The 459-nt window shown below is 38.8% G+C and overlaps 1 protein-coding gene across 1 annotated transcript; it reads left to right on the plus strand.

Moving 5' to 3' along the window:
* Positions 1-66: 66 nt before the first annotated feature.
* On the plus strand, positions 67-399 carry PHALS_00006 (RxLR-like protein; the record flags this gene model as incomplete). Its single annotated transcript, XM_024730327.1, has 1 exon — positions 67-399. One exon carries the CDS (start codon positions 67-69, stop codon positions 397-399), a length of 333 nt encoding a protein of 110 aa, XP_024580615.1.
* Between the last annotated feature and the right edge of the window lie 60 nt (positions 400-459).

Here is a 459-nt window from a genome sequence, read left to right on the forward strand (position 1 = left end):
ATAGCTATCTAAAACCCAGCTTATTTTAAAAATATATGTGTACCACAACGTGAATAAACACCACAAATGAGGAGTCGTCTCTCGTTGCTGTGCGCCGTAGAAATTGTCTCCGTGGCCAATTTCCTTACGATTGCATCTGATATTTCAAATCAGAATGAAGTCGTCGATTGGCATGATAATAAAAGTGTTGGAAGAACTCTCGTGACTGTTGACGATGAGATGAGAATGCCTGTAAATGCATTAGTGACAAGACTAAATGAGATTTCTCGTGAAAATGTGGTCGAAAATTTGGAGACTGTCGTGGAGTCAGTTGCGACGTCGTTTGCTCAAAACAGCGAGTCAACTTACGCAAAATTTTTGAAAACAAGGAAGCTGTGGAGACAAAGATTGATAAAATGAGGAACGATTGGTTGGTTGAAGGAATACATCCAGACAAAATTTATACTGACAACACAAATT

Source organism: Plasmopara halstedii (assembly GCF_900000015.1).
Source record: "Plasmopara halstedii genome assembly, contig: Scaffold_1027, whole genome shotgun sequence".
NCBI lineage: Eukaryota > Oomycota > Peronosporomycetes > Peronosporales > Peronosporaceae > Plasmopara > Plasmopara halstedii.